General features: G+C 46.6%; 1 protein-coding gene and 1 long non-coding RNA gene across 2 annotated transcripts in view; one reads left to right on the plus strand and one right to left on the minus strand.

The window, feature by feature from the left end:
- The window catches only part of Aldh5a1 (aldehyde dehydrogenase 5 family member A1), a 31,126-nt gene extending 12,801 nt beyond the window's left edge, over window positions 1-18,325 (plus strand). The window contains exons 4-10 of the mRNA XM_028880772.2: window positions 648-764; window positions 5,954-6,097; window positions 7,513-7,656; window positions 12,289-12,447; window positions 14,104-14,273; window positions 15,427-15,485; window positions 18,032-18,325. Coding sequence (XP_028736605.1) covers window positions 648-764; window positions 5,954-6,097; window positions 7,513-7,656; window positions 12,289-12,447; window positions 14,104-14,273; window positions 15,427-15,485; window positions 18,032-18,237 — 999 coding nt within the window. The 3' untranslated portion in view covers window positions 18,238-18,325. The remainder of the gene's footprint in view (window positions 1-647; window positions 765-5,953; window positions 6,098-7,512; window positions 7,657-12,288; window positions 12,448-14,103; window positions 14,274-15,426; window positions 15,486-18,031) is intronic.
- Window positions 18,326-22,627: 4,302 nt separating this feature from the next.
- On the minus strand, window positions 22,628-24,972 carry LOC119088032. The gene is made up of 2 exons (XR_005091589.1): window positions 24,626-24,972; window positions 22,628-24,452 (listed from the first exon to the last, which is right to left on the minus strand). It is a non-coding gene; the product is annotated as an uncharacterized LOC119088032 (long non-coding RNA).
- Window positions 24,973-25,712: the final 740 nt, after the last annotated feature.

Genomic DNA, 25,712 nt, shown 5'->3' on the forward strand with positions numbered 1-25,712 from the left:
GAGAGATGGCTCAGCAGTTAGGAGCACTGGCTGCTCTTCCAGAAGACCTGAGTTTGGTTCCCAGCACCCACATCAGATGGTCAGCTCCAGGGCATCCAGGCATGTACGCACATACATCATACATATATACACATACACATAAATAAGTGAAATTATTATAGATCCATGGATATCTAGTCCCTATAAATATGTGGGTGAAAGGAAGTAAGTCATCAGCCATGTTCAAAGTCACATCACCAATATTTTACAAAAAGAGCCTCAGTTCAAATCTAGCTCAGCCCCTGTGTTTATTAATAAAGTTTTATTAGTACACATGGGGTCCATTTGTGAGCCAGTTTTTATGAGGCAACTGCAGAGATGCAAAGTTGTGACAGAGACTATACATCCTACACAATATGGCCCTCACGGAACACATTGGTCTAGACAGTTTTGTATCGTATCGAACCCCCCGACTGTGTCCTGCTTCTGTGGACATGGACCTCCTGAGTCCCTCACACTGACCAGGGTCAGGTGTTCTAAGAGCTCACCTGCACAGCAACAAACAGGTCTGCCAGTCAGTTGTGCAATGGGGTTATGACTGGCTCTGGCAGGCCTTGACTGGCTCCTGAGGCAGTGCCCACACTCCCTTCCTTCCTCTGTTCTTCTAGTGGAATTTTCCTAGTGCCATGATCACCCGGAAAGTGGGGGCCGCCCTGGCAGCTGGCTGCACCGTGGTGGTGAAACCTGCCGAAGACACGCCCTACTCCGCCCTGGCCTTGGCGCAGGTGAGTCTCTGTGCAGACCAACCAGTGCCCAGGTGGATGCTTCTCAGGGTCAGGGGGAAGCATTTTCGGAATTCCCTTCTCTGCCAGTGATGTCTCCTCCTGTGCACAGAGTGTCTCTCTTGGGGCACAGCCGCTGCCCTACCTCACATGCTGATTTAGTAGAAAAGAAGGAAGGAGGGGAGATTTTCAGATTCCTGTTGGTCACATTTTGATACCCTAAAAGTGATATTGACCCATCATCATTTTTCATTGCACTAAAAATGTGGGTGTTTCCCACATTTAGGAGCTTTCTTTTACTTAAGTTTTTTTTTTAATTTTAGTTCATTTGTCTATTTATTTATTAGTTTTTTTGAGACAAGGTTTCCTGTGTAGCCCTGGTTGTCCTGGAACTTGCTCTGTAGAACAGGCTAGCCTCGAACTCAGAGATTCACCTGCCTCTGCTGGGATGAAAGACATGTGATACCACCACCCAGCTTTTCTCTATCTATCTACCTATCTATCTACCTATCTATCTGTCTCTCTCTCTCTCTCACTCACTCTCTCTCACTCTCATGAATTTTTAAGTTCTTTTGGTTTTTACTTGTTTTAAGATTTATTTGTATTTAGGTATATGTTTGTGTTCTGTGTGTGTCGTGTTCATGCAGTGCCTGCAGAGGCCAGAGAGGGTGTTGGCAACCCTGGAGCTGGAGTTGCAGGTGCTTGCGAGCACCCTGGTGTGGGTGCTAAGGACCTAATCCAGGTCCTCAGGGGAAAGCAGCCAGTGCTTTGAACCACTGAGCCATCTCTCCAGCCCCAGGCTCCTTATTCACCACTCCTGATCCTAGTGCAGTCTTTACTCAGTCAAATCATTTTACTTTTCTGCCTAAACCTCTCCGATGGCTTCCCATGCCACTCAGAGTAAAATGCAGCTTTACTCAGGGGTGTACACCACCTCCCAAACTCCAGCACCCTATGACTTGTCTTCACTTCAGAGCCCCCCCATTCTTCTGTTTGAGCCTCTCTGGTTCCTGCCACCCCTTATATCCGCCAACCTCACCCTCAATTCAGGTACTGAACAACCTTCTTCTTCTGGAACATTCTTCCCCAGATGGTCCCATGACACTTGCTTCTTTGTGTATTTTTTAAATACTCAGTGTGCATTATTACTGTGTATATGTACATGATGAGGGGGACGGGCACACATTCTACAACACTCACGTAGAGGTCAGAGGACAACTTGTGGGGTCCACCCTCCCCTTTATGTGGTCTCCAGGCTTGCAGAACAAGCACTTTGCCCACTGAGCACCTGGCCAGCCCCCTCCACGTCTTTGTGCTTTACACTTATGGAAATAATGAAGGGATTGAGCATGTACTCAGCCTCCCCTACTGTTGATGAAGAAGTGATGGGACATGCCACCTCAAGGGGACTCCTTTGGCATATTAGTTATTTTTGAGGTGCAGAAAATGTCATTTCACAAAGAGCCCTTCAGCCTGACTTCTCCTACATGTAACAAGCCAGAAAGGTACTTTTTGGAGGGAACGCTTCACATATTGGAAACCACCATAGTTCACAAGAGACTAGAGCATGAGACTGTAGCGAGCCAGAATAATCAGACTGTGAAGCAGCTGGGTTCGTTTTTGTAGTTCCCCAGTCTCCAGTTGTCTCTCTGTAACATTCATGGAGCACACTGTCCTCTCTGGAGATCCACACATCCTGTCATCCTTCACACATGGATTGTCTGAAGAGTGTGCACATACCAGCCTGCAGTAACTTCTTCAGACTCTTCTGTCTTGTGACAGTCACTGTACACATATAAATGGCTACAACTTTTACGCTTTTCTTTTGCTAATCAACTTTTATATTCGCTAGAATTCTACATCCAGCCAAAGAATTCACATAAGAGCTCATAAGAACTAAATGTCACCGGCCTGGTGGTGCAAGCCTTCTATCCCAGCTGTTCAGGAGGCTGAGGCAGGAGATTCCAAAATTCAGGGCTAGCCTGGGCAACTTAGAGAGACACTGTGGTTATTTGAATGTGAAGTATCCCCCCAATAGGCTCATGTGTTTGAATGTGTGGTCCCAAGCGAGTGAAGCGACTTTAGAAGGTTGTGGGGCCTTTAGGAAGAAGCAGGGCCTTGATGGAGGAAACGTGCCATTGAGTGTGGTCCTCAAGGTTTTCTGGCCTGGCCTCATCAACTCGTGTCTGCTGCTCTCTGTTGCTGTGGACATGGCATCACACACACTCTTACATCCATGCCCTCCCTGCTACGATGGACTTCATCTCAGCTTAAACCATAGCCAAAAAGAACCTGTCTCCCCCAACCTGCTTCTTGTCGGGATTTGGTCACAATGAGAAAAACAACTAGCAATGGGCATATCTCAAAATAAAATGTAAAAGCCAGAGCTGGAGATAGATCTTGGTGGTTGGGTGCTTACTTAGCATGCTACGAGGCCCTGGGTCCAATTGCTAGTACCACAGAAACAATTACCAGTAACAGTAACAGAACAGTTCTAGGTCTATCTATCAGGGCTGTAACTACGCCATACTTGCTCTACCTTTTGCCTCCCCCCACCTCCCGCTGTGCAGACTTAGTTCTGTAAGGAGCTGTGGTTTGCACACCACCGCCAGTCCTTAGTTGATGCCTCTCTGGTCGCTTTGTTCTTGAACATTTGTGTTAGCCAGCTTTCCGTCACTATAATGAAGTGCCTGAGGTGATAGCTTAGGGAGAGAAAAGGTCTGTTTTGTTCCTAAGTTTCAGAGGTTCCAGTCCATGACCCCTGTTGCTTCGTGCCTGTGGTAAGGCAGCACACCACGGTAGGAGCAGCGTGGCAACGCAAACTGTCCACCTCACAGCCAGGAAGCAAGGGGGAGCGGAAGCAAGGGGGAGCGGAAGCAAGGGGGAGCGGAAGCAAGGGGGAGCGGAAGCAAGGGGGAGCGGAAGCAAGGGGGAGCGGAAGCAAGGGGGAGCGGAAGCAAGGGGGAGCGGAAGCAAGGGGGAGCGGAAGCAAGGGGGAGCGGAAGCAAAGGCTTGGCGTTCTCCAGTGCCCTGTGGAGGTGTCCGAGCTCCTTTTCTCATTGCTGTGACCAAATGCCTGACGACAGCATGGGAAGAAGCTTGAGGCTCCAGGGGATGCCGTCCATCACGGCCCAGAAGTCCTGTTGGCAGGGAGCATGGGATGGCTGCCTGAACTGTGTCTGCAGTCACAAGGCAAAGTGGGATGAACGCCAGAGCTCAGCTGGCTTCCTCCTTTTCCTCTTTTTATTCAGTCTGGGGACCCCAGCCCACAGCAGGGGGCTGTCTTCTGTGCTTGGTGGAACCTCTCGTAGGTTATCCTCTATGTAGTCACATCAACAGTGAAGATCAGTCACCACAGGGAGCAACCCTCCAGTGACCTGAAGACCGCTGGGCTAGGCCACCTCACCTGAAGTCCCTCCACTTGGGAGGCTGAGGCAGAGGGATCCATGTCAGCCTGGAGTAGCTAGGAAGATTCTCTCTCAAACAAAACAGGCCAGCAGAGGGCCTCCCACCAGACCCCGACTCCCATCAGACCCCCCTCGACTTCCCAGTGGCAGCACCCTGAGAGAAAGCAGATAAAACAAGGTTTTATGTGTTACATTCATTCTTTCTCATGGTCTTACAGCTTGGCTGTCATTTCTGAATTTTTTTTACTCTCAATTTTTTTATTGCATTCTCTCACCACATCTCTGACTATTCTGACTGATTCAGGCTGCATCTCCTTTTCTCAGGGTGGCTGTGCCCATGGTCCCTTGAGTACCTCCGGGCTTCCTTGGGGTCTATCCAGGACCATCCTTCAGTCTCCCTCCTCACACACGTCCTTATCCCTGGAGATGGTACCTTCACTTGCTTGCAGTTTGTCACTGTGGAAAAACTCGGTCCCCTAGTCTTCTTGTAAACAACGTCCTGATATTTGGGGTTGCTACCTCATTGCCAGTTTGGTTTTACTTTTGTTTGTTAAAATTTTTTGATTAATGTACAAAGATATTGGCTTCATGGTTATTGTTTTTATGAGAACAGTGAGATTAAAAACCTTGCAAACTACTCCAGTAATCTCAGCACTGGAGAGGCTGAGGCAGGAGGATGGCCACCAGTTTGAGGCCAATGAGAGTTACAAATGGAGGCTGTGGGTCAGAAATATAACACATTCAGGACAGACCTGATCCAGAGTCCTGCCATGGAAAGACCCAGGTCCCCAGGTCAGGTGGCTGGGGTCAGGCCCACCCCCCACCCCCTCTCCTCACCTCTGCTGAGGTCCCCTGTCTACGCCTCCCTTTTTTCAACTCTGCCCCACAAGGAACTAGCAAGCAGCTTTGCCCCATCAGCAATGGTGAGTTCTTTCTGAACACCCTTTCCACACTCTACCCTGGAGTCTACAGTCAGTCAAAGTCCTTGAGATTAGTGTCAGAATCTTCATGAACCCCCAGGTCTGCTGGTGGACTGAACAGGAGGTGGCGCTAAAACTCTTACTAAGATACTGTATTAGCAATACCTGACGGAGATGCTTAGTTTATACAGGTGTATTCTTTAGGGCTTTAGGAGTATAGTTTAGTGTAGAGTTGTGCTTAGAATGAGATTGTGGGTTTATTTCTTAGCACATATATCTATATGTATGTGTATACATATACACAGTCATACATACACATACATGTATATATAGAACAGAAATAAGGTTTTTAGTGCTAATATTTAATATATGTATATTAATTTTATTACATTTATTTGTCTTTGTGTGTATGTATGTGTGTGTGTGCGCGCATTTGAATGTGTAGAGGTCTATACACAAAAAAAGGGCATTGGATGCCCTAGAGCTAGAGAGTGGTAAGCTATGGGTGATGGGAACTAAACTCAGGTTCTCTGAAAGAGCTGTACATGCTTATAAGCACTGAGCTGTCTATCCAGCCCAAAATATATGTCTTCGGTGCATAGGGTCTCTTATAGCTCAGGCCGGCCTTTAACTCACTATGTAACCGAGAATGACCTTGAACTTGTGGTCCCCCTGCCTCTACCTCCCAAGAGTTAGGGTTATAGACATGCACCACCACATCTGGTTCTCCTCGGTATGTTTTTATTCTGCTCCAAGGCAAGCTTATATTTTACATTGTGTTCCGGACTAAACATGTTTATTTCTTATTTTGTGATTTGTTTTCCAGTTCAATCCTTCTTAAAGTGTTTGCTCTTTCTCTTTAAAGCTTGCGAACCAGGCTGGAATCCCTCCAGGGGTCTATAACGTCCTTCCCTGCTCTAGAACCAAAGCCAAGGAAGTGGGGGAGGTGCTGTGCACCGATCCATTGGTGTCCAAAATTTCCTTTACTGGCTCAACAGCGACTGGGAAGGTATGTGACGTCAGAGTGACGTCAGAGTCGAACGAGAGTGGGCGGTTCTAAGGCTTTCTCTTTATAGAGCATGGAATCGATACTTTATGTTCTTGTTTCATTTTATTGGAAACAGGGTCTACATAGCCCTGCTGTCCAGGAACTTGCTCTGTAGACCAGGCTGGCCTTGAACTCACAGAGGCCCACCTGTCTCTGCCTCCCAAGTGCTGGGACTAAAGGAATGTACCACCACACCTGGCCAGTCATATAAATTGTGAATTGATATTATGGTTCAAAACAGTGTTGGCATTGTTTACCGCTGGCATTGTTTACCGTTGGCATTGTTTGCTGTTGGCATTGCCCCAGCTCACAGTGTCTCTGACTCCTTCCTTGTCTTCTGTAAATAATTGCTTTTAGTTTCCTACTGCCTTCCTAGTGGGTTTTTTAAATCAAATCTAATGAAATAAGAATCTGTAGTCTCCTGAATACATTGCATACATGTATGGAATTCTCAAAGAATTTATAGAATAAATAAATATGTATTAAAAATAATGTATTGTCACTGGGCACTGGTGGCACATGCCTTTAATCCCAGCACTCGAGAGGCTGAGGCAGGCAGATCTCTGTGAATTCGAGGACAGCCTGGTCTATAGAGCAAGTTCCAGGATAGGAAAGCAAGTTCCAAAGCTACAGAGAAACCCTGTCTCGAAACACACACACCCCAGAGTAATAATAATACATTATCATGTCTCCCTTTTCTTATATGAAATGATAATCTAAAGCAAGGTGATCTTGTGTGCACCTTAAAATTTTCATTATTGGGTAATTTTTTTTTCTGAGACAGGATTTCTCTGTGTAGTTTTGGGTCCTGTCCTGGATCTCGCTCTGTAGACTAGGCTGGCCTCGAACTCACAGAGATCCGCCTGGCTCTGCCTCCCGAGTGCTGGGATTAAAGGCGTGCACCACCACCGCCTGGCTCATTATTGGGTAATTTTGTAAAAACAAATTACAATTTTTTAAAACAATTTAAAAAAAAAACAGTTTTAGCAGCCTTATACGTTAGTTTGCTGTTGTTACAAAATACATGAGAAAAATAACTTAAAGGAGGAGAGGAAGATTTGAGGGATGTTTTGGCACGTGGTTTAGGAGATTTCAGCCCATGGTCAGTTGGCTCCATTGCTTTTAGCCCTGTAATGAGGCAGGAGGCATTGATGGAGAGGAGAGGTCCAGGACCAGATACATCCTCCAAACCTCCTTCCTGGCTAGACCCCCTATGAATAGTCCACTCAGCTGTGACCTCCTGATCTAATCCCCTCTTACTGGGGTCACCAGCTGGACATCTAAGCCATCAGGGACGAAGGTACTTTCTGTGCAAACAGGAACGCCCTCGACGTTGTTTTAGATGTTCACAGTGTTCCCCTGCTGCACCCCTGCAGATCCTGCTGCACCATGCAGCAAATTCTGTGAAGCGTGTCTCCATGGAGCTGGGCGGCCTCGCCCCATTCATTGTCTTTGACAGTGCCGATGTGGACCAGGCTGTCGCGGGCGCAATGGCATCTAAGTTTAGGAATGCTGGGCAGGTGAGTCATCCAGAACATTTTAGGGCTGGGATAAGGGTAGGTGTATGTGTTTTACAAAGATCCTAGCACCACTGTGCCTTGCCTCTCTCCCTGGTTCCTTTGTGAATTCAGGTGCTCATTCTGTGAGCAAGCATTTAATGAGTAGTTTCTCTCAGGCACTAGTTAGGCTTGGATTGTCCAAAGGGAAGTAAGAGATAAAGTCTGTTGCTTCAGAGAGTTTCAAGACTTTCATGTCTTTATTTATATATGTGTATATGGTATATGTGTACACATGTGTGTAGGCCTATGACCCTTTGGGGCGTGTGCAGAAGCCAGAGGAGGATGCCTGGTATCCCTACTTAGTTGTGCTGAGGGACTAGGGGAGCTTATACACTTGCCTAGGAAATCCTGGATGTCAGATCTGACAGGCCTGAGTGGCTTGAGTCATCCTCAAAGTCCCGGTGCTAGGAGCCAAGGGCCCGATTCCCATGCTGTTGCCCAAGCCCCTGCCAGAAGCTGGCTGCTTAAGTCCTACTCTCAGACAACTGGGCCTTAAAAGTGCAGTCAACAAGCCGAAGATCTCGGCTTCATTTTCACAGACAGGAGCTCCCCTTGTAGCCCAGCCTGGCACTGAATTTGCTCTGTAGCACAGGCCATCTGGGAAACGAAGCCCTCCTGGAATTAGAAGGCATGTGCTGCTGTGTCCGGCCCAATGAGCTTCTTAAATGCTCTTCTGAGATAAATAGCCTCCGAAGTTTATATGCAAAAAGGGAAGCTGGTGGTGTAAACTGTTCTATAGAACTTTTCTTCCTTGTTTTGACTTTTGGTAATTAATTTTTCCTTTTCACATAACCTAAATAGTTTGTTGTTGTTTTTTTTTGTTGTTGTTGTTGTTGTTGTTACAGAAATTTTTTTTAAGCAAACACAAAATGTCAGCAGAGTTCTATACAAAGCTATGGCTTTGAACTGTGTTAAACCAATAAAAAATGCATAGGACACAATTATACATATACTTATTTCTACTAGGAAAACACAATGAGGAAAAACAAATTTATCAATAATAACTACATTTCCTATAGTATGCTTATATTTTATTTTAAAATATGAAGTCTGACTGGACAGATAACAAGCCAGAGTCTCAGTATTTCAATCCAACATGGAAGATGGCCTTTTAAAAAAAGTTTTATTTTTTATTTGCAAACATTCAGTCAATAAACTCTAGAGCTGCAAGAGTTTATGAGCTTTCAAAAAAAGATTAATTTTCCTTTTATAAATGTGAGTGTTCTCTGCCTGCATGCATGTACACTCTGTATGTGTCCATTGCCCTGAGAGGCCAGAAGAGGACACCTGAGTCCCAGAATTGTTGTGAGCTTCCATGTGGGTATCAGGAACTGAACCTGGGTCCTATGCAAATACCCCTAACCTCTGAGCCATCTTTCCAGGTCCCCTCATAACTTTTTATTTGTTTTATTGGTTTTTGGCAGTACTGGGAATAGAACCCATGGCCTATGCATACCAGGCAAGCAATCTACCACAAAACTTTATCCCCAGTCCTTTATCATCATCATCATCATCATCATCATTATTATTACTTATATAAGTGTGTGTCCATATGTGGCCAGAAAAGGACATCAGATCTTATAGACCTGGAGTTACAGGCAGTTGTTGAACTGGCCAACATGGGTGCTAGGAGGTCCTCCTACATGAGCAAATAACTGCTGAGCCATCTCTCTGTCCCCAAAAGAAAGGCCTCATATCCATTTTTGAAATCACACACTTAGCAAAACACTTGGAGGATTGGCTGGAGGATGTGTGTTATTGTTTGACCTCATTCCTGTATTCTCTGCTGCTGCAGCCCAGCTCCTCAGGAACATCACAGCCTCTGCTTCCTAATAGTATATTGAATGGCTACTTTTCTGGTTATTTGGGTTTTGTTCACACAGCTGTTTATTCTTGCTTATGTTTAGCTCTAGATGTGTGGTAGCTATGGGGAGAATTGGATAGGTGCTGTGGGATGATTTGTATGTCCTGTGGGAGCCCTTCTTGGGTTCCTTGTGGCGTTACCCAGCAGGTCCGTATAGAGGATGATTAGGACCATGGGCCTGAGTGCAGGTGTTTGAGATGGTCTGCACTTGGCTGTGCTGGGGGGATGGTCTGTATGTCAAGTTGTTCTGATTGGTTAATAAATAAAACCTGATTGGCCGTGGCTAGGCAGGAAAGATAGGCGGGACTAGCAGAGAGGAGAAATAAAAGGACAAAGGCAGAAAGAGACGCTGCTGCAGCCGCCGCAATGACCAGAGATGCTGCAGCCGCTGCCATGACAAGAAGTATGTGAAGGTGCCGGGAGCCACAAGCCACGTGGCGAGGCATAGATAAAAGGAAATGGATTAATTTAAGGTAAAGGAACAGTTAGCAAGAAGCCTGCCACGGCCATACAGTTTGAAAGCAATATAAGTGTCTGTGTTTACTTGGTTGGGTCTGAGCGGCTGTGGGACTGGCAGGTGGCAGAGATTTGTCCTGACAGTGGGCAAGGCAGGAAAACTTAAGCTACAAATGGCGCCCAACGAGAGGGCAAGAGTTTCCACCTAAAACCTGAGAAAAGATTCTAAAACGGAGCTAAAAACAGCTTCCTAATTGTCTCTCTCAAATGAGCAGCAGTGGGGCTAAAGAAAAAAAGGGCTAAAGAAAAAAAGGGCTAAAGAAAAAAAGGGAAGAAAAAAAGAGGGACTAAAGAAAAAGGACAAATGAACAGAGATAAAGGCTGGTGTTAAAAAAGAAAAAAAAAAAATACTAAAGACAAAGTCCCTTAACCAAGAGGCGCTCCAATAAAGTGTGATCTGAGAAGAATCCTCGCGTGGTGGTAAAGAGGATTCAGAACTCAACACACGGAGCGGTGACGTAGGTAAGTTCTCCAGGAACGGGAACGGTGACGTCGGTAAACGCCCCACAGTTCCTAATTCTCTCTCTCTCAAATGAGCGGCAGCCGCCGGTTTGAGTTACTGGCAGGTTCCTGGCGTGTGTGCTGGACCTGCAGTATGGCAGGAATGAGGCCTCTGCAAGTGGCACATTAAGCTGCGTGGTGGATTTAGCCTTTGCTAGTTACAAAACAAAAAAGGTTTCTGGGCTACACGCTGCTTGGATAAAAGCACAGACCCACGATGGCTCCCAGAGCTGGTGGAAAATGTACCACCGCCATGTTGGGAAGCTGAAGGGGGCGGAGCCAGCAGCCACAGAGCTGTTTCAGGCTTAGAAGGCTATAGTTTAAAGCAATAAGTTTGCAATAAGACAGATTCAGATGGAACAAAACTTTAAATGCTTTACAATGTGTGTAAAAATGTACATAGGCTTGGAAGAGAGAGGAAAAGGAACATAGACAGTTATATAAAGAAATAGAAAGTTTAAAAAAATAAAGTCTTTAAAGAGAAAGTAAAAGTAATATAAAAAATAAGCCATGTAAAGATGGATATCACACAGAGAGTTTGGATTATATTGTCTTTGGGATTTTTAACTGCAGAAAAACATTTGATCGTAAAAGATGTTGAGTTAAACCAATATGTATATATTAAAGATACTTTGACTTTAAAATTTGGATATAAGGATGTGTTATTTTGGAAAGGAGACTCTGCTTTTGTTTTCACAGAAAGCCAGAGGCTATGGATTTGTTCCAGATTAAGATACATCAGGTTTGACCAGCCAAGACCACCTGAAAGGTCTCCGATGACACCATGGCCCAGATGATCCAACATCTAGAATCGTTTCAAGGCAACTGGCTCAGACAATACAGCCTCATGGACTACTCCATGATCTTAAAATGTCCCCATAAGATACAGCGCCCCCCTCCAGCAGGAAGTAGTTAAGAGAAGCTACGCCCAAAATTCCCAAATATACCAAGCTGGCTTTGGAGATGTGTAAAAGTTAAAACCTTCCTTTTTTTAAAAAAAAAGAAAAGGGGAAGTGCTGTGGGATGATTTGTATGTCCTGTGGGAGCCCTTCTTGGGTTCCTTGTGGCGTTACCCAGCAGGTCCGTATAGAGGATGATTAGGACCATGGGCCTGAGTGCAGGTGTTTGAGATGGTCTGCACTTGGCTGTGCTGGGGGGATGGTCTGTATGTCAAGTTGTTCTGATTGGTTAATAAATAAAACCTGATTGGCCGTGGCTAGGCAGGAAAGATAGGCGGGACTAGCAGAGAGGAGAAATAAAAGGACAAAGGCAGAAAGAGACGCTGCTGCAGCCGCCGCAATGACCAGAGATGCTGCAGCCGCTGCCATGACAAGAAGCATGTGAAGGTGCCGGGAGCCACAAGCCACGTGGCGAGGCATAGATAAAAGGAAATGGATTAATTTAAGGTAAAGGAACAGTTAGCAAGAAGCCTGCCACGGCCATACAGTTTGAAAGCAATATAAGTGTCTGTGTTTACTTGGTTGGGTCTGAGCGGCTGTGGGACTGGCAGGTGGCAGAGATTTGTCCTGACAGTGGGCAAGGCAGGAAAACTTAAGCTACAGATAGGTGTGTTCACTCGGGGGATTTATTCACCACCTGGGAAGAACATAGAAGGCTGGACTCATGAGAACCATTTCGGGAAGGGTTGTCTTACGATTCTTGGACCAGCTGCTTCTGAAAAACTAACTGGATTTGTTTTGTCTTCTGTCTAGACTTGTGTTTGCGCAAACAGATTCCTGGTACAACGGGGTATCTACGATTCCTTTGTAAAGAAGTTTGCAGAAGCAATGCAGAAAAGCCTGCGTGTGGGTAACGGATTCGAGGAAGGAACAACTCAAGGCCCGTTGATTAATGAGAAAGCAGTTGAAAAGGTGCGTTGGTCCTAATATCTGCAGGAAGGAAGTTTTGTGATGTCAGTATTAAAAGCTTAGTTAAATAAAAGCATTTTCATAAGGTCCCCAGCAAGGCTATTTTGGAAATAATGGGGAGATGCAAAAAGGTTTTAAAAAAAAAAGAATTCCTACCACTACCAATGTGTATGGACGGTGATGTCTGGACATGCTCTTCCTGCTCCGCCTGAGAACCTGAGATTGGGCCCATTAGGTCTTCTGCCCTCCCTAAGTTTTCTGTCATAAGAAGCTTTTTCCTTGATGTCCTTCCAGAAGAATTTTAACGTAGACACCCCAAAAAAGGCACATAGAATCGCAGGCATCCCGCAGGTAAGGAATGACAGAGGGAAGCTCCTTGCAGGAAGGAATTGTTTGTTGAACGTCACAGTCTGGGTGACCGGCAGGATGAGCTTTCTCTTTGTTACACTGGTGTGTGTTTGGCTTTCGCTTCATTTTTACTATGTTTATTTACTCGGTGTGTCTGAGAGTGAGTGGGGGGGCGGGCAGGGCACATGTGTGCCACAGCACAGGTATAGAGATCATAGGACAATGTGCTAGAGTCCTCTCTTCCACCACATGGATCCCAGGGAAAGGACTCAGGTTCTCAAGATCGGCAGCAAGCACAGTTACCTGCTGACCGCTCACCAGCCCTGGTTTTAGCTATTTTCATTTGTTTAAGTTATCGTTAAAGTTAAGGGTTTCATCTTGGCATTCTTATACATATATTGCATTAGACTTTGTTCTCATCCCTTCCCTGCCTACCCTCCTCCTCCCAGTTCCCTTCTTGCTCATTCCTTCTTCCCCCAAATAGTCTCCACTCTGCTTTTATATCACATGTGTTCCATGCTCTGTTCTACTGTTTTTTAAAAAACAATCTTTTTAAGAATCAGAAAGTGAAGGAGCCAGCGGGGTGACCTGGAGGTTAAGAGCCCTTACTTCTTTTGCTAGAGTTACAGGCAGTTGTAAGCTTCTCAACGTGGGTGCTAGGGACCAAACTGGAGTCCTCTGCAAGAGCAGTGTTCTTAACCACTGAGCCACCTCTCTGGATTCCCTGGAATGCCCTTTGATTGTGTGGCTTTCTCTTAGGCTTGGTTTGATCTTGAGTTGTTCTGTTCATCAGTGCCTTTGGAGCAATAGGCTACACCACATGTAGCCTACACACACACCATATAGGCTAGGTGTGCAGCATGCCAGACCGATGGGTTTGTATCAAAATACTGTATGCTGTTTATCCAATAGTGAAATCAGCTAAGGACACATTTCTGAGACAGAACGTCTGCCATAGGTAAGTAATGCCTCTGTGTTGGAGATGTAGCTAAACGTCCCTTCAACCCTGATGACAGTGGACGAGTGAATCTATGAAAGTACAACCAGCCCAGCTTGCCGTGAAGGCAAAGCTCAGAGAACCCCTGGGCTTTCCAGAGCTGGTTCTCTTCCACCACGTGGGTCCCAGGAATTGAACCTTGGTTGTCAGGCTTGCATGCTGAGCCACCGTGCTTGCCTATCTATAGGGAAACAGAGAAAAAACACAACAACAACAACAACTATGGTTTTTGCTGTTTAACATTTTAAGAGATTGCACCGTTTGGAAAATGTCCTCATCCAGCCTTCCCTCGTGCCCTTCTTCTCCTCTCACAGGTGGAGAAGCATGTGAATGACGCAGTGGCCAAGGGGGCCACCGTTGTGACAGGCGGGAAGCGACACCCAAGTGGGGGAAACTTCTTTGAGCCCACGCTGCTCAGCAATGCCACCACGGACATGCTCTGCATCACTGAAGAGACCTTTGGGCCCCTGGCGCCGGTTGTCAAGTACGTTCCTCTGTGGTAGGAAGGAAGATCGGAAGGAAAGCTAATCTGAGAGCGGTTCCCGGGCTGTCTCAAGGGTGGGGTGGGAGGCCTGAGCATCTGCAGGCAGAGTTGCCCTGTATCGGTTGAACAGCGCAGCTGAGTTTATTATGCTATCTTGGTTTTGATTTAGGGGCTGTGGGTCAGCCCTGGGCGTCGTTTCTTAGGAGCTGTCCACCTCAGGTTTTTAGACAGGGTCTCTCACTGGCGCCTGGGGCTCTCTAGTTAGAGTAGACTGGTTAGCTAACAGTTCCAGGGATACTTCTCGGTCTGTCTCCCCAGACCTGGGATTACAAGCACAGGCCACCAAACTGGGTTTTCACGTGGGTTCTGGGGGTCGAACTCAGCACTTCCCCAACAGGGCCAGATATCTCCCTAGTCCCTGGTCCCAGGTTTGGTATTTGTCTTTTGTCTTTGTAACCCAGGCTTGCCTTGGACTCCCAGCCTTCCTGCCTTAGCCTCCAAGTGTAGAGATAATAGGCATGTGCCACACCCAGTTTCAAGCACAAAATTTATCAAACTCCATTTAGTTTCCTGCTGCCTCTAAACTTACTTTTTTTCCCCTGATGAGGAATACCTTCAAGGGCTCTATCTCAGCCGTCTAGAGGTAATGAACTTGGACCTCCTGTGATCCTTTATCCCATCTTAACAAGTAAATAATAGTTCTCAGATCAGTGCTCTGAAAATATTTATCTACTTGGATCCAGGGCCTGGAAGGGCTCAAAAGAGAGTGTCAGGTCTCTGGGACTGGAGTTACCAGCTGTAAACCACCATATGGGTACTAAGAATTGAATCCAGGTCCTCTGCGAGAGCAGCAAGTACTCTCTACCAATGAGTAGCCCTTTTTTAAACATTGACGATGTCTCTGCCAAGCTGGTCTGCTTCTCCTCTCTCTTGGCAAAGGCGGGCCGCACTGACCTACCGCGTCTTGGAGAGGGCTCAGTTGCCATGCTTGTGTTTGTGCTTCCTTCTTGTATTCTCCCCCTTGGATCACTTTGCAACCCTGGCCTCCTTCTTGTCGGTATTTAGGAAATGAATCAGGAGAAGATAAAGCTAGCTGTGCTTTCTCTTCACCTTAAGGATTTTGCTTATGACCTACTTTCTTTAACTCTGGCAGGTTTGACAAAGAAGAAGAGGCCATTGCCATCGCAAATGCAGTCAATGTTGGATTAGCAGGTAGGTGTCTGTCCGGAAGACACCATAGTCATCTCAAGTCAATACCAGGTTCTGCACTGGCTTTGAACTCTGGAAATCTACCTGCCTCTGTCTCAGAGAGCTGGAATTAAAGGCATTCACCACCTTGCCTAGCAAATTTAAACAGTCGTATGCTTTGTTTCTTTACAAGTGGCAAAAGTGGCCTTGTACAAACATGTTCCTTTCTCCTGTGAACCATGACACACATGTAGAGTGTTCTGGCTAGAGCTAGGGTGGGAGACAATGGAGGAGGGGGGTGCAGATTGTTCTAGGTGGAGAGTCACATGCAGTTTCCCAGAGACATAAGGCTCACTGCTTTTTTTCACATTTGACTTGTCCTGGTATCCCAAAGAAGCCTCATCAGCAGAGTCATGGACAGTGTCTAGAGATGGGAAGCATGTGTGTGTGTGTGTGTGTGTGTGTGTGTGTGTGTGTGTGTGTGTGTGTGTTGATCATCACTAGATGGCTGCTGTTCTTTCAGTTTGGAGATGATACTGAGAAAATATGCTCATTGGCCCTGGGTATAAATGCAGAACTGTGGGGTACAGAGGTATAATTTATCATTTCTCGGCCTTTTTGCTAAAATCACATGTAGAGACACACATAAGATACAGCTGTAGCTCTCTAGAGACTCCTTTGTGGACATAACACAAACTGTTTATAGAGAGGAAGACAAGCGTGCTGTCACATACTCAGTTGTGGTAATGCTGGAGCAACGTGTGGCCCAAGGCTTCTGCAAGGTCAAGAGCAACACCTCCTCCTTTTTCAATGGTGTGATGTGGAGGAAGCCATGCCTTGCCTTAGATCCTACGTGATTGCTGCAAGCTGCAGGAAAACGTAATGGAATTCAGCTACTATCACAAAAGCTACTACTTGGAAAAGTCAAGGACTTCTCCAAAGGTCAAGCCGTGGCTTAAGAAGTCTTGGTGATATTTTAGCCTTTGTGTATATATAATATATATATATATATTAGCTGTTTCCTAAAATGATTTTCTTGTGTGCTTCCAAGAACTCCTAACAGTGTATTTATCTAAAATGTCTATCAAGCATCCAAGGCCAAACAAAACAACACCTGTCTCCTAGATCAGTTGGATAGCTTTATTTCTTGTGCAATTTAGGGTGAGACCCTTCTTCCTTATAGCCTTACTAATAGACTCCTAATTTCTTACCTAACCACTTCTAGGAATGTAGATTGAGCACATAAATTCTCTTCTTGATATACTAGCCAATCATTAGCTCTTTATTGACCTCCTCCTTTACCATTTCCCTTTTGTGTTGTAAAAAAAAGCCTGGTGGTCACTGCCTGAGGAAAATTCTTACCTGCCTTTATGACCCTGTAATAATTCAAGCCTGGTGACCTTGCTCTGCAAGAGGATTGCTATTGCTTGGGTTTATAACTGGATTCCTGAGAGAGTTAGGGAGAACTGAGAGAATATGGAGAACTGAGAGGTAGAAGGAGAGAGGAGGATTTTTGAAGAGAGAACTTGAAGACAAGACAGAAAAGAGACAAGAGAACAGAAGATCTAGATGGGTAAGAACTTGAGAGGAACAAACTGAGATGGGAAAGAACTAGATTGAAGGGCTAGAAGAGAGTACTAGAGGAACAAGATGGAAGATGAGGAAGAGCCAGATGGGGAAGAACAAATTGAGGGAGAACAAGATGAGAGAGGAGGAGATGGGAGAGGAGCTGATATGGGAAAGAACTAGATGGATGAGAACCTAGATGGGGTAGAACTAAGATGAAGGAATTAATATAGAACCTAGAGGAGACAGCAGATAAATGTAGAGAGAAATCAGACAAGAAAGGAGCTAGGCACAAGAACAGAATAGAAACTGCATAGAGAGAGAACTGACAGAATAATAAAGTGTATGGACTAAGGAGTTTCGTGTACATAGATTCATTTCTTTTCATCAAGATTAAATTATCAGCTGGTTGTAGATTCTTCCCGGACCTGGGAGGGGGCTATGGAGGAGCTGGACCCCACAGTCTCCGATACGTGATAAGTAAGATGCTGATGTGCAGAGATTACAGAATCCAGGCAGAGAGGCCCAAGCTAGTTCACTGCAGCATAATAACGAGATGACCCTGAACTGGATGGGTCTGGAGACAGTGGCTATCAGCTGGAGTCAGGAGTAAGCGGAGAGGGCTGCCTGCAGCCCCACTGCGGGCAGGACTGATTGCCCACTGAGAAATGTGGCCTCGTTCTATAGACAGCTAGGGCCGACCGCGAGGTCTGAACATCTTCTCCAGATATCTGAAGGAGGGTGGATTGAAGAGCAGGAAACAGGAACACGGAAGTTCATGGTTACCAAGTCCTGGAGGAGCAGGGGGAACCCCAGCAAGAGAGAAACAGAAGCCCAACAGGATGCCCCCGGTTCTTAGGATGAAAATGTGGACAAAACCAACCTGAGGCTTTACCCGCAAGCAGGAGAACCCCAGGTCCATGTGACTAGGCATCCTCAGCCGGGCACATGTGACCTTCACGAGCATTCCTCATGCCGTATGTTTCCTTTTGTTCCTCTGCTAGGGTACTTCTACTCTCAAGACCCAGCCCAGATCTGGAGAGTGGCGGAGCAGCTGGAGGTGGGCATGGTCGGCGTGAATGAAGGACTGATCTCTTCAGTGGAGTGTCCATTTGGTGGGGTGAAGCAGTCTGGCCTTGGGCGAGAAGGGTCCAAGTATGGCATTGACGAGTATCTTGAGGTCAAGTATGTGTGTTATGGAGGCTTATAGGGTTCTTCACTTCTTCAAAAAAGAATAAAACTACTTAGATCTATAGGGACATGCCATCCATCTTTTAAAATAAACAAGTAGGTTATCAGAGTTATGAATTTTTAAAAATTCAGCCAGTCCTCATCATCTTAGACATAAATCCCAAACTCCCCCTTATTTAACTAGGGACCAATGGATGCCATATCCCTGTGGCTGTGGACCCCAGCCAGTCCTGGGACCCCAGCACAACCCCACTGCCTCAGGAAGGTACAATGTGAGTGTTCACATGTCCCTGACCCTCACAAAGGGTAGTCACTGTGGGCAGTGCCTCCCCAGTCCCCATGGGACTGCCCAACTTGGGCCCAGAATACGGGGGAGGAAATGCTGGAGTGATAGACAGATGGATGGGGGCGGGTCACATCCAGGCCTGGGCGTCTGTTGGCTTGGTGATGAGCAGCTGCCTGTTCAGATGGGTTGTGGCAAAGGCTTTGATTTCCTAAGACTTCTCTGTAAACAGCACAGGATTGCCTTGTACTGTATGGAATGTGGGGGTGTTTCTCCTTGTTTCTGGTCAGCTTTCTGTTTTTTGTTTGCTTGCTTGCTTGTTTGGGTTTTTTTTTTTTTTTTTTTTTTTTTTTTTCGAGACAGGGTTTCTCTGTGTAGCTTTGCGCCTTTCCTGGAACTCACTTGATAGCCCAGGCTGGCCTCGAACTCACAGAGATCCGCCTGGCTCTGCCTCCCGAGTGCTGGGATTAAAGGCGTGCGCCACCAACGCCCGGCTTTTTTTTTTTTTTTTTTTTTTTTTTTTCTCCTTTTGGTTTTTTGAGACAAGGTTTCTCTGTAGCCCTGGCTATCCTGGAACTTGCTCTGTAGACCAGGCTGGCCTTGGACTCATTGATCCGCCTGCCTCTGGGATTCAAGGCCTGCGCCACCACCAGCAGGCTCTGAGCTGTTTTTTAATGGCTGGAAACAGGGTTGGTTTGTTTTTGTTCTGTTTTGGTTCATCATCGTTTGGTTTGCTTTTATGAGAGGAGTCTTGCTAAGCAGCCTAGGCTGGCTTCAAACTCACAATTCTACTGTTTCGGCCTCTCCAGTGCTGGGGTTACAGGCGTGCTCTACCACACCTGGGTAAATGGAAGTCTCCACTGCCCTAAACTTAGCTTATGCTTGGTTTTATTTCTCTTAGAAAATCAACCCAAGCTTGGGGGCAAACATCAGCAGAGGGGTTCGGCAGGACGAAGCCCGGCTGTTGTTTCTTTTCTAGGTGTTAAATCAATGCCCTTGTACACACTAGCATGTGTCCTACCACTGAACTACCTGCAACGTATTTTGTTTTGTTTTGTTTTCATTTTAATTTTGAGACAGAGTCTTTGTAAGTTACACTGACAGGCCTTGAGCTTTTTATCGTCCTGCCTCAGTTTCCTGACAGGCCTGCACCACCAGGCCAGGCCAGTGGAAAGCATGGGCTCTCGGCTGTTCCCGGTGCTGTGCGGCTCCACTGCCTGGGTGTGCTGTTTAGGATGCCATGCCCCACTTCCAGAGATTCAGGCTTGGCGTACACGGTACTGTGAGCCTGAAGGAAGTGAAAATGCCTCACAGATACTGAAAACGCAGCTTGAGGACAGGAACAGTTTTGATTCTGAGCAATACCACCCTTTGTGGAGGAAGGAAGCCAGGTGCCCACGTGTTCACCTGCCTACCTCTGAGCCAGGCTTGCTGTCCCCGGGGACACCTGCTGCTAAACTTCCAGAAGAGCAAAAGCACTTTCACCACGGTGAAAAATGATTTCCATAATTGCCAGTCCCCTGTGGAAGAGAGCTGAAGCCATGAATCCCCAGCACTTTTGTCCTAGTAAAAGCAGTTATGGTTCATGATTAAAAAACAAAACAAAACCATACCTGGACCTGTCAGCTCAGTGGATAAAAGCTTTGCTGGACAAGCCTGGGGACCTACCTGAGTTCCGTCTCCAGAACCTACTTAAAGATGGGAAGGGAGAACCAACCCCACATTGTCCCCTGACCTCCACAAGTGCAACAAAGGCACGCGTGTGAGCACGCGTGTGCGCGCACACACACACACACACACACCCCAAACTCCTTGTAACTGGTATTGGTCTCACTTTGAAACGATTTAAATGAGGAAAAGCCTAGGTTCCCATCCACCTAGAAGCTGTTAAAGCTGTTTATTCCCAACAGGCTGCAATGGAGCTCCCCGCCCCACGCCGCCCCACGCCCCCTGCCGCCCCACGCCGCCCCACGCCCCACGCCGCCCCACGCCCCACGCCGCCCCACGCCCCACGCCCCACGCCGCCCGCCGCCCCCCGCCCCACGCCGCCCCACGCCCCACACCACTCCCTGCCCCACGCCGCTCCCTGTGTAGAGCCCACTCACATACTCTGCAGAGGCTCTGGTTCTGAGGAGCCAACGTGGATGACAGCAGAGCTAGCTGCTAGTGTCCCAAGCCACTGGGAGCTTCAAATAAGGAATTCATGGTTTTAAAAGTCCCTGTGCATTGCCGGGCGGTGGTGGCGCACGCCTTTAATCCCAGCACTCGGGAGGCAGAGCCAGGAGGATCTCTGTGAGTTCGAGGCCAGCCTGGGCTACCAAGTGAGTTCCAGGAGAGGCGCAAAGCTACACAGAGAAACCCTGTCTCGAAAAACCAAAAAAAAAAAAGTCCCTGTGCACAAGAAGTAGAAATCTGCCTCCTAGGGACCCTGCCCAAGTGGCAAGAGTCACAGCTGAGCATGTTCATAGTCTGTTTCTGTCCTCTTGTATAGTGTGTCGCTGGTTTCCATCGCATTTTCTAATTTTTTAAAAAAAATTTTATGGATGTGGGTATTTTGCCTTCATGTATGTCTGTGCACATGCATGCTGGTGCCCTCAGAGGCCAGAAGAGGGCATCATCAGATCACCTAGAACTGGAGTTACAGCCGGTTGTAAGCCTGGGAAAGTGAACCCTGGTCCTCTGAAAGACAACCACTGCTCTCAACTGCAGAGCCATCTTGCTAGCCCCAACATTTCTCATTTCTTAAGATTTGTGCCCATCTTTTTTCAGTCAATACAAATGTTCTGCTGTTATTTTGTAGAAGATGAATACACATGCTGAGATATGAATAGAAGTCATTTCTTTAAACATTGTCAGCCAGGGAGTTCTTGGACTGTGTGGCAATTACTTCTTGTGCATATTTGACTCACTGGGTATATCACTGGCCCAGTCATGTGTTACAATAAATGTAAATCAATTTTTGTAATTAAAATAATGGGAATGGGTAGCAGTGGTAAAGTATATACTTAGCATGCTGGAAGCCATGGGATTAATCACCACCACTGAAAATAAGTTAACATGAAAGAACATCTTAGAAAGATGGTTTTGGGTTATGGAAAGACAGTATTTGGGGGTTTTATATATATTTTTAAACAGGAGCTCTTGTTGGCCTTAAACTCCTGGGCTCAAATGATCCTCCTGCCTTAGTCTCCCAGATAGCTGCTACTATAGGCATGTTATCGCCAAATCAATTAAGTTTTTTAGTTTGTAGGGGTTTTGAGTTTGGGTTTCATGTAGTCCAAGCTCACATTGAGACTCTCTTGCCCTGACTGCCTGTGCTGGAACTACACATATATAACTACCATGCCCAGCTAAGAGATGTTTTTTAAGTGAACGTGTTATGGTTCAATAAGATATGTGATAAGTGGAATTTCTGAAGATGTATATACAGAAGTGTTGAACCACAACCTGTGAGCCAAATCCTACCTGCCACCTGTTTTTGTCTAACTCCTGAGTTTCAAGTGCTTCATATATTCAGATGGATTGTGGTAGGCTAGAACAGTTATTTCCTGAAATCCCAGAGTCTGTGGATGAACACAGCCACCGTGCCCTGTGCCTGGGTAGCTTTGCTGAGACAGTATGGCCTGCAGAACCAACAAGATTTACTGCAAAGCTGGTTTACAGGCCCTCATCTATACCAAGAGAGGGACAGTGGCCTCCGTGTTTATGAGACCTGAGTTCATTCGATTGAACACCTCCTGTGAAGAAGGCACAGTTTCTGGGCATCTGTTACCAGGAGTTCTTGGCAGTAATCATCAAATAACCCAAAGGATGTTAGCCTGATAATCCTGTCACTCTGAAAGGCACTATTTGCTCCAGCTAGTGGGGCCCACTGAAAGAGCCAAAGTTCGAGTCTTTTTCCATCTGAGGGCCTTTCAATATGACCCCATAGAAAGTGCTTGTTTCTTTCTGTATCTTTGTTCTTTGGGACTTGGTAAAAATAAAGATCAGACGCACAATGTAAACAAGCCTATTCTATGACGTCACAACCTTCAAATTGGTTCCCTTGGGCTTGCCCCTCTGGAGGCTGGGTCCCAGTGTTTTAATTACCCATGTGCAGCTACTTAAAAACAGAATATTACTTGAATAATACTTAATACTGTGATTGTTTCTCGCCATACTTTGTGAGATAAATCTTGGGAATTGATGAGAAATATTTTGCTTTGTAAATGTATACATTGACTCATTTTTCTAGTGTTTGACATTGTCTGGTCAACAGAGTTGAATCTCATTAATAAATGTTGAACTAACAGGACTTCCTAGCTCTGTGTCAAAGTGAGTGGCTGTGTTGTTTTTGCCATTTTCTACACCAGATCATTGTTGAGGAACTTTTTTTTTTTTTAATCAGTTGAGTTTTAACTGCATAGTGTTAGACCAGTGTGGATATGAAATCGTAACTCCCCACCAACGAGCCCCGGATCAGTGGGTATCTTTTGCTGGGATAAGGACTTAGCAACACCAAGAATTCAAGAACTATGGATTTGCTTGTTTGGGATATGCAGCTGCCTAAGGGCGTGCTCCAGCCTTCTGTAATCTGTCTTCTACACACTCCACTGTTAGCCGCTCTTCCAGTCTTTTATTTTACAGAAAAGTATGAGAAAGGCATTTTCTGAGTCCCTGGTATCCGGATAGGATCCTCAAATATGAACACTTGTCTGAGTGCATTTTCTGTTGCTGATAACACAAGACCACGGCTCGCGTATGTAGTATTGTTTTGGCTCATGGCTCTGGTACAAGGTCAAGGCATGTGGCAATGCCCTTGCTAACAGAGTCCCTAGGCAGTGTAGGGCATTACACGCAAAAGACCGGATCAAACTGGCCTTAACAGCAGGCCCACTGTTAAGACGCTGCATTAATCCACTGAATTCATGGGTGGTTGCATCCATGAAGGCAAAGCCCTAGTCAGCTCTGGAAAGGTCCCATATGACCCCGCCTCCTGGGCCTACAGCCTACAGTTGGCCCTTTCTGTGTTTCCCCACTGGGCCCGTGTGCCCTTGGGAACCATCTGTGGGGCCTAGTCACCTCATGACACCACTAAAATTGGGTAGGGACCACCCTTACAGCCTCATTTTAAGTCACTCTTAAAGGACTCAACTCCTCGCACATTCTAGAATTTGGGGGTTAGGAGTTCAACGTACGGGTTTGGCAACCGTCTTCCCTCGAGTTGGGACTTGGAATGTTAACGTGAGCTCCCCATCCCCAACGCCCAATGCGTCCATTTAAGGAGCAACAGCCGCGGGAACTCCAGGCAGAGCCTTGATCAGGGTTGAACAGAAACCAGGACAAGGGCAAGCTCCCAGGTCTCCAGGCGCAGAGTTCCCCTCAGGTTCCAGCTGGACATAATGAAGGCAGGAGGGTAGTACTGCTTCACAAGTCATCGAGATAGAAAGGGTTGGCTGTGGACTTGGTGCACTACCTCAGGATCAGGGCCTTAGTACATACAGCAGCTCCCAGACCCGACGTCTTCCCCTTCCCCGCAGAGTGCACAGGGAATGGCCTCAGAGGGGCACCTGGCAGAAGCTCAGGCAGCCCCCCCCCAACCCGCGCGGTGCGGGTACTAAGCTCCCCCAGTGGGGCTTTCTCCCCCAGGGCGCCACGACGTGGATGAACCTCAAGTCAACACAGAGGGTCTCCTCCAACCCCTGACTTCCGATGAGTTCAGGAAGAAACAGCTGATGAGGGTGACATTAGCCCTCATGACGGAGGCCAAGCCAAATCCCAAGGAACCGGAGACGCAGCCAGACACTGGCATGGCCATACCAGGGGCAATTTCCTTCACATGCCGGGAGGTCCATCCATTTCTGCCTCCCGAGGAGTCACTTCGGCCATGGGAAAGCAGAAGGCAGGAGAGCTGGAAGCCTCTTCCTCTAAGAAAAAACGAAGTGTTCTCTGGGGCAAGGGAGGAAGCCGACCTAGAAAGGAAAAGGGGGCAGGGGGCACACAGAGTTAGACCTTTGAGAAACATTTTAAGAGTTATTTTCGTTTTCACAAGGAAAAAAAAAAATGTGTTAACCAGCTTTTTCTGTCACTGCCCGCAATACCTGAGATGAAGAATTTACAAAAGAAAGGGTCTATTCTGACTCACCCGTCTAGCCCACTCCTGCGAGCTGCTTGCCCTGGGAGCGGGGCCAGGCTGAGCACCAGCCCCCACTGGGCAGAGGAAAACGGTTCCCAGGGCGGGTGGAGAAGCAGAGCGAGGAAGGCGCGCACCCAGTGAGGTCACTTCCTCCCACCGGACCCCATCTCCTAAAGCTTCCAGTGCCTTCCAGCAGTAGCAGGGTCTGGAGATCAAGCCTTCCACACACTACCCTTGTAGATCCGAACAGTGGCCAAAGATCATTGTTGTTGAGATGATGCATATCTGGTTCATTTGCTTTTAGAAAACTCAGTAAAATACGGAATTCTTGCAGGACAGTGATGACCAAAGGGACTTTTAATTCATATACGTAATGAGTAGCAGTCTAAGTCTCCAAACAGGACCACAGTTTACCCCAACAAAATTACTAAGACTGATTGATGTAAACACCTTGGAGACAACTTCCTGGCAGAGGAAGTTCAAAAATTAACCATACAACATAATTCTACAAAACTAGAAAATTCAAGGGCATCTGGTAGTGAGGTTTAAGGGAAGGTGTGCCTATGAAGGGTCGCACAGAATCTTTTAGGATAATGTACCTATTAGCTTGATTACAGAGATGGCCATACATCAAAATCTATCAAATTATGTTTTGTGTATGCAATTTATTCTAAGTGAATTATACCTCAAAATACTTTAAAATTTTTAACCTCCCCCCCCCCCCCAGTGCTGTGAATTGAATTTAAGGTCCCACACACTCTAGGTAAGAACTCTTACTGAGCTGTATTCCCAGTCCTAAATTGGCTTTGTTTTTGACAAATAGTAAGTCAGGGCTGTGCATGGTGGCACAAGCCTTTAATCCCAGCACTCGAGAAGCAGATCTCTGTAAATTGCAGGCTAGCCAGGGCTACACTGTCAAAAAAAAAAAAAAAAAAAAGCTGAATGTACTTGAGGACTGCTGGCCTAAATCTACTCATGACATCACCACAGCTGCCACTTACAGTCTGCCCTTGCCAGCAGGGGGCAGACTGTGCTTTAATCCTGAGAGGTGACCGTGCTGAGCTGAAAACGGTTAATTCAAGCTGCTTGTCTGGCC

Source organism: Peromyscus leucopus, chromosome 5 (assembly GCF_004664715.2).
Source record: "Peromyscus leucopus breed LL Stock chromosome 5, UCI_PerLeu_2.1, whole genome shotgun sequence".
Classification (NCBI taxonomy): Eukaryota; Metazoa; Chordata; class Mammalia; order Rodentia; family Cricetidae; genus Peromyscus; species Peromyscus leucopus.